General features: G+C 42.5%; 1 protein-coding gene across 2 annotated transcripts in view; it reads left to right on the top strand.

Annotated features, from left to right (window-relative positions):
* Window positions 1-12,202, top strand: part of abcc10 (ATP-binding cassette, sub-family C (CFTR/MRP), member 10) — a 31,947-nt gene extending 19,745 nt beyond the window's left edge. For both annotated transcript variants that reach the window (XM_030053638.1, XM_030053627.1), the window contains 8 exons: window positions 2,349-2,692; window positions 4,886-5,055; window positions 6,100-6,260; window positions 6,381-6,634; window positions 8,008-8,153; window positions 10,413-10,510; window positions 11,013-11,125; window positions 11,729-12,202. In XM_030053638.1, coding sequence (XP_029909498.1) covers window positions 2,349-2,692; window positions 4,886-5,055; window positions 6,100-6,260; window positions 6,381-6,634; window positions 8,008-8,153; window positions 10,413-10,510; window positions 11,013-11,125; window positions 11,729-11,864 — 1,422 coding nt within the window. In that variant the 3' untranslated portion in view covers window positions 11,865-12,202. The remainder of the gene's footprint in view (window positions 1-2,348; window positions 2,693-4,885; window positions 5,056-6,099; window positions 6,261-6,380; window positions 6,635-8,007; window positions 8,154-10,412; window positions 10,511-11,012; window positions 11,126-11,728) is intronic.
* The last annotated feature ends 646 nt before the right edge of the window (window positions 12,203-12,848 follow it).

Here is a 12,848-nt window from a genome sequence, read left to right as displayed (position 1 = left end):
TAGAAGCTGTTTTCTTTTTTCCCTCTGTTTTTTTTCTGTTTTTCTGATTTTTAATACTGCATTCCTGTATTTCCTGTATGCAGTATTAAAAAAAAACAAAACAAAGGATATATATATACCGGATTTCTCCTTTAATGGTACTGGAAAACCTGAAAAAATTTACCTTGAAGGTCCTTGAAAAGTGCTTGAATTTGACCATGAAAAAAGTGTATGAACCCTGAATGCACTTTCTGGATTGTAATTTAAAAGTCTATGACGAAAAATATCACTGATATCGATGTACAGTCCGGGCCAGCGTTGCGTTCAACTCCAAAAAGGAGGACAAATAAGCGTCCGGCTTGAGGCTGCGCCGGACGCCGGACAAGGCATTTAAATTCCGGACTGTCCGGCCTAAATCCGGACGTATGGCCACCCTACTGTCACGGCATCCGAAGGTGATGATTGGACGGGAGCAGCCCGTGGTTATTCAAACGCACTCCAAACGCCACTTAGGCTATTCCGATTTAGAAAAAAAGATTTAACAAAAAAGGAGCAAACAAACATCAACAGAAATGGCTCCATAATTCTAGTTCAACTTCAAATGTAACAAACAATTATCTGAAACTACTGACAAGGAGCTCTAAGCAGCGTAAATAGTGGTCAAAAATTGTCATGTAACCATGGTAACCAACCGACACTGCTAGACTCACCCACACACACCTTCAGTCACCTGACTTCACCTCAGGCTTTACCTCCAATTCCTAGGCAACACTCCCATAAAGCTACTGAAGTTACATATTTCTAAACTAAAATTCATAATACTGAATGAATTGCAGCAATTATTTAAAATGGCTATAACAGTGACAGAGTCCCCAACCTTTGTGCTTCCTTTGAAATTAATCGCCAGCTCTCCTCTCTCGCTTTATTTGCGGCCACAGTGTTGCTCTTAGCGTTAATTTTATTTTTGAAATGTTCATAGCTTTCCATGAGGACAAGCTGCTCCTCTTGTGTGAAATCTGCAGCCCGTGAACGGTCCATTTTTCACGGAAGTAGAATCATATGAGGCCAAAATGCCCCCTTTTCTGTGAACGCGCACAGAGCACAAAGTAGTGATGGGTCGTTCGCGAACGAGTCGATTCTTTTGAACGGCTCTTTTGAAATGAACGAGCCAGTTCCCAATTTCTTTGTTTTTTTTTTGCTTTAATTCACTCTGTAGAAGAAGTCATAAAGCATGGGACTGCAGTATTATTTCAGAGCTCCCTTTTTTATTTTTATTTTTTTTACACTTTATTTTATTGTTTACAGAAAGTAAGCTAAATCAAGCAGCTCAGGTGTACAACATTAGTATTATTATTGTGAGTTTTCAGCACAAAATGTTCTTAAAATTTGCACTGATATTGTTCTTTTCTAATATTTGAAGTTGAAATCTTGTTTAGCTTTATAAAAGTATTGGATAGTGTTACATATTTTTATAATCTCCTTGTTTTCTCATTTGATACGCGTTATCATGAATTTCTAAAGAAAGACTAAAATTTGCACTACATATTGCAAGGTTTGTTCGTGTTCTATTTTGCACTAAAAGTAAAAGCTGTTTTATATGGGAATTCATTGTACCCTGCTTAGCTTTTTTAGGTAAGGGTAAATCCAAAATAGTGATCTTATTGTCAAAGCAGAGGGCTGTGGCGCCGCGCAGCCCTGTAGAATGTTTACAAATGTCCACACAGACCATTGCCAAATGAAATTATCATTATTTCAGGATAATTCGAACTCAGATTTCCCACCAATAGAATATATATGGGATGTCTAAGTTTGAATGATTCTGATCGAAATATTAACCCACATCTTCTTAGCATCCAGTACAGTCTGATACCACCCTGTTAGTCTCATATCGAATGTTTAGGTCTTAACGGGTTAAAAATAAATAAATATAAAAATGAGCCAGTCTTTTGAACGGCTCTTTGAAAGGAACGGATCCTCAAGATCCGGCTCCCTTCAAAGAGCCATAAATCCCATCTCTAGCACAAAGCTGACAGCCGGACTTAACAAACCTTGATGAGAACCTCCGTCGTGATACCACTTAACTTTGACTGGAGCTTTAGGTTTTGTTGAGCCTGATAGTGAACACAAAGCCTGGCGATGTTGAGCCTCCTTCATAGTACAGCCCTCTGGTGTGTACTAGGTTACAAACTTTACAACGTACAGAGGTGAAAACGGTATCGAACATCTCGCCTTAGTCTGGGGAAGTTTGGCGTATTCCTTTAGTACCAGCTAATGATTGGAGGAGGGTGTAAAAGGGGAGTTAAAAAATTGATACAGTGAGGAATAGCAGATGAATTGTGACCCTAGTGGCGCTCCGTTCTCTCCTCCAGGCCACGACGTCGTTCTTCGACACCACGCCGCTGGGCCGCGTCCTCAACCGCTTCTCCTCCGACCTGTACAGCGTGGACGACAGCCTGCCCTTCGTCCTCAACATCCTCCTCGCCAATGTCTTCGGCCTGCTGGGCATGCTGGTGGTGATGACGTGCGGCCTGCCCTGGGTCCTGGTGCCGCTGCTGCCGCTGGGCCTACTCTACCACCGCACGCAGCTCTTCTACCGGCACACGTCCCGGGAGCTGAAGCGCCTGTGCAGCCTCACCCTGTCGCCCGTCTACTCCCACTTCTCCGAGACGCTGAGCGGCCTGGGCACCATCCGGGCGAGCCGCAGCGCCGCCAGGTCAGAGCCACATTCATACAAACCCTCTCTTGTTTTTAGTTATTTTTCCTGCCAGTGTTGTGAGGAGTACAGTTGCCCCTCGCTATAACGCGGTTCACCTTTCGCGACCTTGCAGCAGGGTTGCCAGATCTGTGAGACAAAAGCAGCCAAACAGCAACTCAAAACCCGCCCAACCGGGTATAAAAAGGGCCCAAAAATCAGCCCAATACCAGAACTAAAAATATGCCCATAAAAATCCATATATGTTGCTTTTAAAGTCCAACAGCATTGCTATAATTGCAAAATGCACTATAATATCTATAAAATAACATCATAAACATTAAATGCAATTTCCCAGGCCAAGGCAATTGAAAATCATTTCAGCTCACCTGTTAAAGTGCTGGCTGTCTCCAACATAAAAAAGAACGGGAAAAAACTCCATGAACTTTTTACTATTTACAGCGCTGTCCAGTTTCTTTTTAGACATGTTGAGATCCCTCGCCCTGGTCCCTGTCATACAGAACTGGACTGAACAAGGCCAGCATCTCTCTGGTGGGCTCAAACTCGTGGCAGCAGGTTTCATTAGTCATTCAAAATATGAATCTTTATTCATAGGCATTATTCATCATCTGTATGCCACAGGTCTGCCCAAGCCCAACCCGCGGACAAAATTTGTTACCCGCGGCAACACTTAAAAGTAGCCCAATTTGGCGGAAAAACGCGGACTTGGCAACCCTGCCTCGCAGTTTCGCGGATTTTTTTTTTAGTGCAATTTTGCATTTTTTTTTTTTTTTTTTTTTTTTTTACAGCGCATTGTGTTCTGCGTCCTGATTGGCTAAGGGACTGTAGACCATTGTCAATCAATCTCCTCCGTGCCGTGTCTCCTTTACAGTAGTGGAGAAGCAGCGTTTAGTTTTTATGCTCCACATGTCTGGAACAAACTCCCAGAAAACTGAAGATCTGCTGCGACTCTCAGTTCTTTTAAATCACAGCTGAAGACTTTTCTGTCTGCCGCTGCCTTCCATTAAACCACATTAAGGGTTAATATTTCACACTGCACTGTAACTTTTAACATCCTGTTCTATCTTATTCTCCTTTTAGCTTCTTTTTTATTAATTGTTTTTATGTATGTTTTCTTGTGTTGCTTTTATATTGTTTTAATGCCTTTATGCTCTATGTAAAGCACTTTGAATTGCCTTGTCGCTGAAATGTGCTATACAAATAAACTTGCCTTGCCTTGCCTTGCCTACAGTACCGAATGCGTTCATTCTACAATACTGGACTTATTTTTCTACGAAGGTTTGAACTTTGAGAGTTTAAACAAGAGAGAAAAGTGAGAAAATGTTAATGCCTGTCTGAGAAAAGTGTATAAAGTGTGTCGTGAGGGGTTTTACAGCCTTAAAACATCTAGAATAATTGTAAAAAATAAAGCTGACTACTTCGCGGATTTCGCCTACTGCGGGTTATTTTTAGAACGTAACTCCCGCGATAAACGAGGGACCACTGTACCCCCACAAGCTCATTTTATTTTTGGAAGAGACTTTACTCATGCTTTTAAGCTGATGTAAATATCCATGCCATAAATTCTGACACCTTTCATTGTAAGTCGTATCAAAGTGGTTTAACCTAAATAAAAAAAAGCAAGTTGTTTTTTTTTTTTTTCACCACCCGATAGCACTAAATGATCAGTGCATCCAAACGTATGAGCCCATTGTCCAAAGTGGTGTGTGATTTCAGTGTCAGATCTCTCAGTGATAAGATGAGGACACCTCCTGTGTTTTGCTGGTTGCTGGTAGCAGTTTGTCTGTTGCATCTCAAGTCACAAAGCAAAGTAACCAAAACTTCAATTCTGCACTGAAGAAGCCATAAATACGTAAATCCTGCCTTATATTTTAGCACTGAATGCGGCATTTCAGTCGTCTGGTTGTCAAATAGGAGTGTATGTGCTGTGAAAATGCATTTATTTCTGCACAAAAAAAGTCCTGTTGAATTTAAATGCAGCATAGAGGACAGTGCTAACAGTATTCTAGGTGATCATCTTTTTTTTTTTTTTTTTTTTTCAACAACTGTAAGAACCACCTCAGATTGAAAGCGGTGTTGATTCATGGATGTGTGAGTGTTAACGCTTGTCTGCGCTGTGTGTGTGTGTGTGTGTGTGTGTGTGTGTGTGTGTGTGTGTGTGTGTGTGTGTGTGTGTGTGTGTGTGTGTGTCAGGTTCGAGGAGGAGAACCTGAGGCGTCTGGAGCAGAACCAGCGCTGCATGTTCCTCAGCAACACCGCCATGCAGTGGCTGGACATCCGCCTGCAGATGATAGGCGTCGCCGTGGTGACGGGCATCGGGGTGATCGCCGTCGTCCAGCACCAGTTCAAATCCATTGATCCAGGTGAGTCAACAAAGGCCAGTTACAGTGTATCAACCACAAACTAAAAAAAAACATGCCTGCAGCCTCCATGTCATCACCCATCTGTTTCTCAGGAGAGCTTTTGAAGCTCCAGCGCCTGGCTCAGTGTTAGACTATGAAGAATTATTTTTCAAAATAAGATAGTAACTGTTTGGAGAAAAAAAAACAAAACATTGTCTGACAGAATGATTATTGGTAATGAGCTGTATTCAGGAGTCTACCTCCAAAAATAGATGGATTTTAAATATTAAATCACCCATATTTTTTTTGAAATGCTGACTAAAAAAGTTAAAAAATTAATAATTTTTTATAATTAAAAATTTTCTGTATCAAATACATCGGGCTTTGGGTGGCTTTTCTGAGTTTTTACATGTTTAATATCGTCATTATATTACCTGCAGTGTCATGAGATTTTTCTCCCTTGCATATCTTTTTGAGACACACACACTTGTGCACATTTCACCAGAGGAGACAGAGTGTAAATGCTTAGAGGCAGGGAGGAGTGTTTAATGACCTTATTCTCATGCTGGGCAGTTCAAACCTGCATTAGACTCCCTTGAAAACCGCTATATATATATGAAACTAGTGTTATTTCAGTGCATGACGTGAGAATTAGCCAACAGTCTCAGGAACAGCAGCAGTGACTGCTCGAATGTAGCAGGGAGGTCAGCTGGCTTACCACCACACTGAAAAAACTCCTGTTATTTCTAAGGTGATCATGTCTTATTTTAAGTGTAATGAGATATTTTGACTAGAAATAAGACATTTTGACTAGAAATAAGACATTTTAACTTGAAATAAGACAAATATTCTTGGTAAGATTTTGAGTTTTTGCAGTGCAAGCTCTGGATCTAATCACTGGCTATAATAAGAAAAACACACTCCCTTAAAATATCGACATACCTCCACATTCTTGAGATCCATCTGTTTGGTTTATGTTTTTTCATGGTCAGATCTATGACATGGTAAATGTTTGTGTGTGTGTGTGTGTGTGTGTGTGTGTGTGTGTGTGTGTCGCCCCTGCAGGTCTGGTGGGGCTGTCGCTGTCCTACGCCCTGTCCATCACAGGGCTGCTGTCCGGACTCATTTTCAGCTTCACTCAGACGGAGATGCAGCTGGTGAGCGTGGAGCGGACGGAGGAGTACTCCAGCGGCCTGCCCACCGAACCGCAGCACCAGAACACACAGGTCAAACACACACACACACACACACACACACATCTCATTACTCTTGCATCCTGGCTGGTTGTGTGTGGAGATGTTTTAGTAAAGTTTTAATGAAGTTTAAATGTCTCTTGTTGACGTTAGCTCCCCGCAGCGTGGCCGGAGCAGGGCTGGCTGGAGTTTCGGGGGGCGGTCCTGGCCTACAGGGACGGTCTCCCCAACGCCCTGGACGGGGTGAGCCTGGTGGTGCGGCCCGGGGAGAAGGTGGGCATCGTGGGGCGAACGGGCTCCGGGAAGTCCACCCTGTTCCTGGCCCTGTTCCGCATGGTGGAGCTGAACCGAGGCCAGATCCTGGTCGACGGCCTGGACATCAGCACCGTGGGTCTGGCTCAGCTCAGGTGGGCAGGAGGAGGTGGTGGTGGGGTCAGACGATGATGATGATGATGGTTAGGTGATGATTTGTGGGCTAACTTGAAAATACAGGCAGGTTGTGTGAGATACAGACATCTTTAGCTCCAAAATATGTCTTTAAATGTCTTGAATGCACTGAAAAGTAGAATTTTTGGCTTACATTTAAAATGCAGTTGAACAAATCAGCCCCGGGTTGAGCAAATCTACAGCATCAGGATGTCTGTAGGTTCTTTAACAGTCTTGAAATGTAAATGCAATTTGATAATCAATAGGCCTTAAAAACCATTAAATCAGTCTTAAACCCGCACTAAACGACTTCAGAACCTACTAACAATCCATGCTTTATGGAGACTTTTGTACCCCTAATTATGTAAATCAAATCATTATTCCCAGTTTTTCCACAGCTGTTCTTTCTTTGTGATTAAATTCTGGAATTAAGCTCCGCCCACTCCTCCCCTTACAGTGTAGAACTGCAGGGGGCAGGATAAAACTTCAACTTCAGGCAAAGTGTCTCTGAAACATCACATTTTGCAGATAAATGTATCCAGATTTCACGTCAGCGGTGTGAGCGCCTCAGTGGCTGCAGTCAGCGCTGCGAAACAGAAAAAGTTCATTCAGAGCAGCTCACCTTGTCGCTGAAAGTCTGCAGCTTCACCGCGTTTTCAAACTGGAACTCAGACACAAAATAATCCTACAAAGTAATCCCACAGGAGCCTGAAAGTGAAATGTGGCCCTCAGTTCCATCCCAAAAACACATTTTTTTGCCTTTCGGATCTGTTACAACCAAGCTGCCTTGAAGCAGGAAGCTGGACGACTCTGGAGTTTGAGCTCTCAGCGCCCCCTAGTGGACAGAAATCATCTAGTGCAGCTTTAAATTTTCTCAAGATTTGAATCAAGCACAATTTTTATAGAGAGATATTGTTGTTTTTTCAGTTTCTCATGTATTCCAGTTGAAAGTTGGTCTTGTATTTTATCCTGATATTCTGATTTCAATAATGCATTTTTAAAATCGACAGACACCCTGAAATATGAATCTCAGTTTAGTGCTAAAGCCAGAATCCAGTGGGCATATTCAAAAAATGTGAATAGGTGGCACATCCAAAAATTTTAAGTCAAATGGCACAAAATACTCACATTTCACCTGGTTATTTGGCTCTCATCACACTAGAAAAATGCATAAAGAGAGTATTTGGGATGTGCTGCCTTTTCACATTTTTTGAATTTACCCTGAAATAATGATTTGTTAATCATAGATTGACACTGTTGCATTCAAAGCCTTTGGGTGGTGTTGTATATGATGCAGCTGGTAAATAATAACAACCAAAGCATCACTGGTGAATGCTGTTGTCGCCCTCTGCAGGTCGAAGTTGGCTATTATTCCCCAGGACCCCTTCCTGTTCGGCGGCAGCGTCCGGGAGAATCTGGACCCGTATGGGCGACGCCCGGACCGGCAGCTGCTGGACGTCCTGGAGCAGTGCCACCTCGGCGCCGTGGTTGGCCGGATGGGTGAGATACGCACGGCGACATGAGTCTGAAAACGAGGCAGGACAAATAGTTCAGTCATTTTATGAAAAAACCTAGGACAAATTGCAAGAGAAGCAAACTCAACTGATTTTGTATCCTCAGTTTGTCCTGAGTGAGGGGAAAAAAAGTCCCAAGGAATCCCATTGGTGGAAAGTTTTGAAAATCACCTATTTATGACCACATATTACCAAAAAACACTGTTTTTAACACACAGGGGAAAGGCGTTCAAAATTTTACTTTCAGATATCACTATAAAAATTCACAAGTTGATTACACACACAAAGACAAGAAAAAAAGTCAATTACAAGTTCTTTGAATTATTCTGTTTACACATGCATATCACACATTATCTGATTTGATATGCGCTAATAAGGAATATAAGGAATAAATGCCAGAACAGATATTTAAACAGTGAATTAAAAGGTTACTATATAACTGTAGATTAAAAGGTTACTGTGTATATAGTAACCTTTTAATTCACTGTTTAAATGTCTCTTCTGGCATTTATTTCTTATATTCCTTATTAGCGCATATCAAATCAGATAATGTGTGATATGCATGTGTAAACAGAATAATTCAAAGAACTTGTAATTGGCTTTTTTTCTTGTCTTTGTGTGTGTAATCAACCTGTGAATTTTTATAGTGATATCTGAAAGTAAAATTTTGAACCCCTTTCCCCTGTGTGTTTAAAAACAGTGTTTTTTGGTAATATATGGTCATAAATAGGTGATTTTCAAAACTTTCCACCAATGGGATTTCTTGGGACATTTTTTCCCCTCACTCAGGACAAACTGAGGATACAAAACCAGTTGAGTTTGCTTCTCTTGCAGTTTGTCCTAGGTTGACCCCAATTTTGGCCTAAAATTACTGGACTAAATGGGGCAGGATCATGTAGTTGAGTCAGGATGGACAGGTGGCAGGTGTGTGTGTGTGTGTGTTTTCATAACCAAACTGATGCAACGTGCCCGCACCTCACATGGCTCACTCCGCCCGCCCGCGCCCGTCACGTCTGGTCCAAGAAAGTTAAAGAACGTTCCGGGTGTTTGGTTCTCGGTGCTGCTGACTGACTCAGGACTCCCACTGGTTTGAATGGTTTTAGTTTCACTGCAGGCTCCCTCATGTGACTCACGGCGAGCATGCAGTCCAGCAGCTTTTCAATCAGATATGTTGATGATTATTATTAAAGATTAAATCAAGTTGTTTTTTTTTTTTTTCTATGGGTATCATTTAGTTTTTGAGAGAGGGCAGTCCTGTCCACGGTTGTCAATAACGAAATAACAAAAGCTAGGTGAGAAAACACATTTTTGTTAACTGAAATAAAAATGAAAACTAACTAAAATATATTAAAATTACAAGGAAAATGTCTTTAGTTTTTGTCTATCATTACATTTTTTTAAATGGTGCGATGTTTTGTTTAGTTTGTAACACACAATATTTTTTCTGACCTTTTTTAATCTTACCCTGACAAATAGTCCATATGACAAAAAAGACTAAAGCTAACACTGAAACTAATAAAAATCACACTAAAACTAAGCATTCAAAAAAATAATAATAATAAATAAACTGAACTAGCAAACCTGCTTTAAAAATGAATTGAAACTAAAGTGACACTGAAAACAAGTCAAAACTAAATAAAAGACTTGTAACTAAATAAATTGACTTGCATTTCAAATCCACATGTAAATAAGAAATGAGACCGCTTCAGAGTTACTGTAAAGTTTATTTTTTCACTTTGACACTTTAGCCAAGGTGACACCAGCGCACTGCACACGACACACTCCTGTTTCTAAACCCGGCTGGTGTGTGAGGTGTTGTGGCTGCAGACATCGACACGACAAGAAGAGGAAACAGATCTGCTGCTGATCCTGAGCTTCGTCTCCACGCCCACACACTGCGCTCTTTAAGACACACTTTTGATTTTGATCTAGAAGTTTAGAGATTTCATTTTGGTAAACGACATCACAGATCGCTCTTTGTCGCTCTTGCTGCCCTCATGCACTTTGTGATGTTGGGCTGATAAGACAGGAGTGCTTTACACAAACAAATCTGATACTGCACACCTGCAACTTGTCTATTGTCTAAGATTTTATAAGCAAACTTGTTTTTTTGTTTTTTTTTTTCATCCCAACCAAGCCTCTCAGTTTGCAGCAGCATGAGAGACGGTTGTATTACTGCGAGCATCCAGCCTGCCTTGTTAACATCTGCCCTGTGTGTGTGTGTGTGTGTGTGTGTGTCTCTCAGGTGGCCTGGACGCTGAGGTCGGGGAGAGAGGGAAGTCTTTCTCTCTGGGCCAGAGGCAGCTGCTGTGTCTGGCCAGGGCTCTGCTGACTCAGGCCACCGTAAGAACCAATAAGCAACATATAACACAGCACAATTGATATTGATTGATATTGATATTGATTGATCCTGACCAAAATCAATCAAGCAATCAATCAATATTATTTTTTTTTTGCACTGTAGAGCAACTTAGATCTCACCTGCCTGGGAGTTTCTGTCAAAGTTCACCCGTGGAGGACACATAGAAAATGGTCTGTATTGCAGAAATGGGCAGGATTTGGTCAGATCTGTGTGATGGAAGCTGGAGGTGAAATCTGGTCCAGGTTGAAAATCTCCAGAGTTAAACAGATTCACCGATGTGTTTAATGCCACACGTGATGCGTTCACTGTCCTGCTCGGAGTCTGCTGCAGACCTCGCGGCTGCTGCGGTTCCTTAATCCCAGATAGAGGGTGACAGAGTCCTAAACGACTTAATGCCCCTTTTAAATTTAACTTTTTAACTTTTTAAAAACCCGGGGTGAAATCCCAGAGCAGGAACATGAATTTGTTTTTGTCTCGTTGCAGATTCTGTGCATCGACGAGGCGACGGCGAGCGTGGACCAGAGGACGGACAAACTGCTGCAGCAGACGATCAGAGACACGTTCCAGGACAAGACCGTCCTCACCATCGCCCACAGGTCAGACAGCAGCACCAACGCAGCTCCGCCTGCAGGGGGCTGTTTTTCTAAAACTCTCTCTGTGTGTTCAGTATCATATCATTGTTGGAGGCTGAATTACCTGGAGTCATAATTTAATGTCTTTAAAGTTCAGATCATTCAGGTGTGCTTCTGGTTGGTTTAAAAAAAATGAGATTTGTTTTCTTTATGTGGCTTCAGTCGTTCCACTTTTTATGGATTTCTCACAAACCACTCAGTGTCAGGAGCAGAAAAATAAACATCTTTCTTTCTTTCTTTCTTTCTTTCTTTCTTTCTTTCTTTCTTTTCCCCTTTTCCTTCCTGCTTTTCCTTTTTTCCCTTTTTCATTTTCTTTTGTTTTTTTCTTCTCTTTCTTTTCCATGTGTATTCCTTCCTCCCTTCCTTCCTTCCGTCCTTTTTCTTCCCCCCTGCCCGCCTGCCTTCCTTCCTTCCATCCTTCCTCCCTCCCTTTCTTTCTTCCTTCCTTCATTCCTCCCTCCGTCCCTTCCTCCTTCCTCCCTTCCTTCCTTCCTTCCTTCCTCCTTCCTCCCTTCCTTCCTTCCTCCTTCCCCCCTCCCTTCCTTCCTCCCTCCCTCCCTCCCTCAGGATCAACACCATCATGGACTCGGACAGGGTTCTGGTGATGCATGCTGGGAAGGTGGTGGAGTTCGACACGCCGGCCGCTCTGTGTCAGTCCGACCGCTCCGTCTTCCAGCGGCTGGTCGCTGGCCGGGGAGAGTGAGGCCGCCCACAGACCGAGATACTTGTCTTCATTGTCTTTATTTATTAAGTCTTTATCGATCCTGTTAAGGCACCAGGAAGCTGCTGCACTCCTGCTCGTCCACATGAAGGGAGGGAGAGAGAGCGACCGGAGCCGGGATCTGCAGGCGGCTGCTGATCTCAGACCGAAGCTGCTGATCGATCGTACCTCATGACGATGATCAGGTCGATCAGCCACTGACATGAGACCCACGTAGCCGAGATGATACAGGACCTGCTCTTCACCGCGGGTCGGCAGTCCAAACCTCAGCGTAACGTTGTCACCTGCTGTTTCCTTTTCTAACAGGTCGCCTCATGTCAGAAAAAAAAAAAAAACTGTTTAAAACTCCCTTGACTGGATGGTAAAGTGGAGTAAAGCTCTCACTGACACTGATCAAACTGTGTCAGGGCAGAAAGTGAGCCACGGCTCCTCTGTGGCAGGGGAAACTCTGAGTGAGAATTCATTTTGGAACGCATTATCACAACAGTTAATATATTATTATTAATTTAAAATGTCAGTCGGGTTTTCCAGACTGTGTTTTTGTAGCTGTGGTCAGCGGCCGATGACAGAGAAACCTCACAAAGCTGTCGTGTTCACACAGTGGATCATGTGGATTTGAAATACACGTCTTGGAGATACAATACATTTAATAAAAATTATCATGTCCAAGTTAAAGGCAGCCGATGCACTTTGAAACGGGAGGGACAGCCCTTTGTTTATTAATGTTACGGACGAGGCTGAGAATGTAACATGAACAATAGAGCGATAATGTTGTTATGTTGTGGTTTATGATGGGATAAAAGATGTCCTGAACTCCTGAGGCGTTTCTAAGGTGTGTTATTTTGAAAATTAAGTGTCAGCCTTCAGTCTCCACATCATAACGAGGTGAGGTGACCTCCCATTTGACACTGCATAATTTGCCTTTCACTCTAATTTGAGCCGATAATCTGCCCGGCTCCTCTCATT

This window comes from Myripristis murdjan, chromosome 1, assembly GCF_902150065.1.
Source record: "Myripristis murdjan chromosome 1, fMyrMur1.1, whole genome shotgun sequence".
Classification (NCBI taxonomy): domain Eukaryota; kingdom Metazoa; phylum Chordata; class Actinopteri; order Holocentriformes; family Holocentridae; genus Myripristis; species Myripristis murdjan.
The sequence above is the reverse complement of the archived record's forward strand: the minus strand, read 5'-3'. Positions and strand labels throughout refer to the sequence as shown.